This window comes from Atta colombica, unplaced genomic scaffold (assembly GCF_001594045.1).
Source record: "Atta colombica isolate Treedump-2 unplaced genomic scaffold, Acol1.0 scaffold161, whole genome shotgun sequence".
NCBI classification, from domain to species: domain Eukaryota; kingdom Metazoa; phylum Arthropoda; class Insecta; order Hymenoptera; family Formicidae; genus Atta; species Atta colombica.
The window spans coordinates 449865-451311 of NW_017259252.1; the positions used below are offsets into that span (position 1 = coordinate 449865).

Sequence of the window (1447 nt, forward strand, 5' to 3'; positions counted from 1 at the left end):
TATAATTATAATTATAATATAATTATAATTATAACACACACACACACACACACACAAAATACAATGTATTGTATTTTGTGTGTGTGTGTGTGTGTGTGCGCGCGCGCGCGCGCGTGTGTGTGTGTGTAAGGTGTATCATTTTAAATGACGCACTAAATAAAATATCTCTTGAACAGTGCATTTTAGAGAAAAATTTCGACAAAAATTATATGGTTTAAAAATGGATAAGATGGTGCTATTGATCTTGAAGAATTGTTTTAAGGTCACGTAAAAGTCATCATCAATTTCTTAAATGGAATCCCATATATTTCATTGCATGTTCTTGTAGTTTACCTTGAGAGCTTTCTAAAACACTATAAATTCATTTTCATTAAATACTTTTCGAGTTATAAGACTTGCAAATTACACCGCCAGCATTAGCATTATCACTTGGATAACATTTGATGATTCTGAATAACATTCAAGAGGTTTTAATTGTCGGACACCTTGGATAATGCTAATGCCGGCGGTATTATACCATTGAAGCCTTATAACTATAAAAAGTACTTATAAAACTACTAATAAAAATGAACTTAATTATAGTGTTTTGGAAAGCTCTTGAAGCAAGCTACAAGAATATATAATGAAAATCGATTAATACAAACTATAATATTATGGGCTAATGAGAGTCAGCGCGAACGGAGGTGCGCAATAAATAATTTATGAATAATCTTGTTAATTCATCCGTGATCATTTTTATTCATCTTAAAAAAAACTTGAGATGAAATGAAATATGTAATGAAATATATGGGATTCCATTTAAGAAGTTGATGATGACCTTTATATGACCTTCAAATAACTTTCCAAGGTCAAACCAATAGCCATCTTGTCCTCCTTCATACCATATAACTGTTATCGGAAACATTTTTCTCTAAAATAGTTCAAGAAATTTTTAGTGCGTCAATTAAAATTTATACCCTGTATGTACATATAGATTTTATTTTTAAAAATAAAAATCCTTATAATAAAATACCTTCTTGTCTCGAAATTTGTAAGACCTCTCCTCACTTTTCTCAGGAAACATGTTACTCAGTCTATCTTCTCTCTCCGTTGATATGTTATGATAAGAACTTATTGTTAATATATCTAATCTACGATCTTCCAGAGATTTTATTGCACATTCTCTATGATAATAGATATCATCTGTATATATTACACTTCTTTTTTCCATTCTCATATCAATTTTTCTCAAATAACTTTGTAAGTCTGTATATGAGAATGGGTAAGTAAAAGCAAAATAAGTAATAGCTTTTGAATTTTCTGGAGTATAATAGAGGAACGATAAAGTAAAGTCGTTTCCTTTTTGATCAACCTACAATGTTAAATAATACGCTATATGTTTGTCACACAATTATTACACATGTTTATGATCTTGTTATATTCTTAGATACATATTCTTATATATATA

The 1447-nt window shown here is 29.2% G+C and overlaps 1 protein-coding gene across 2 annotated transcripts in view; it reads right to left on the reverse strand.

The window, feature by feature from the left end:
• The window catches only part of LOC108685888 (cytosolic carboxypeptidase-like protein 5), a 10419-nt gene that overhangs the window by 6532 nt on the left and 2440 nt on the right, over nt 1–1447 (reverse strand). For both annotated transcript variants that reach the window (XM_018190898.1, XM_018190897.1), the window contains exon 3: nt 1013–1351. In XM_018190898.1, coding sequence (XP_018046387.1) covers nt 1013–1351 — 339 coding nt within the window. The remainder of the gene's footprint in view (nt 1–1012; nt 1352–1447) is intronic.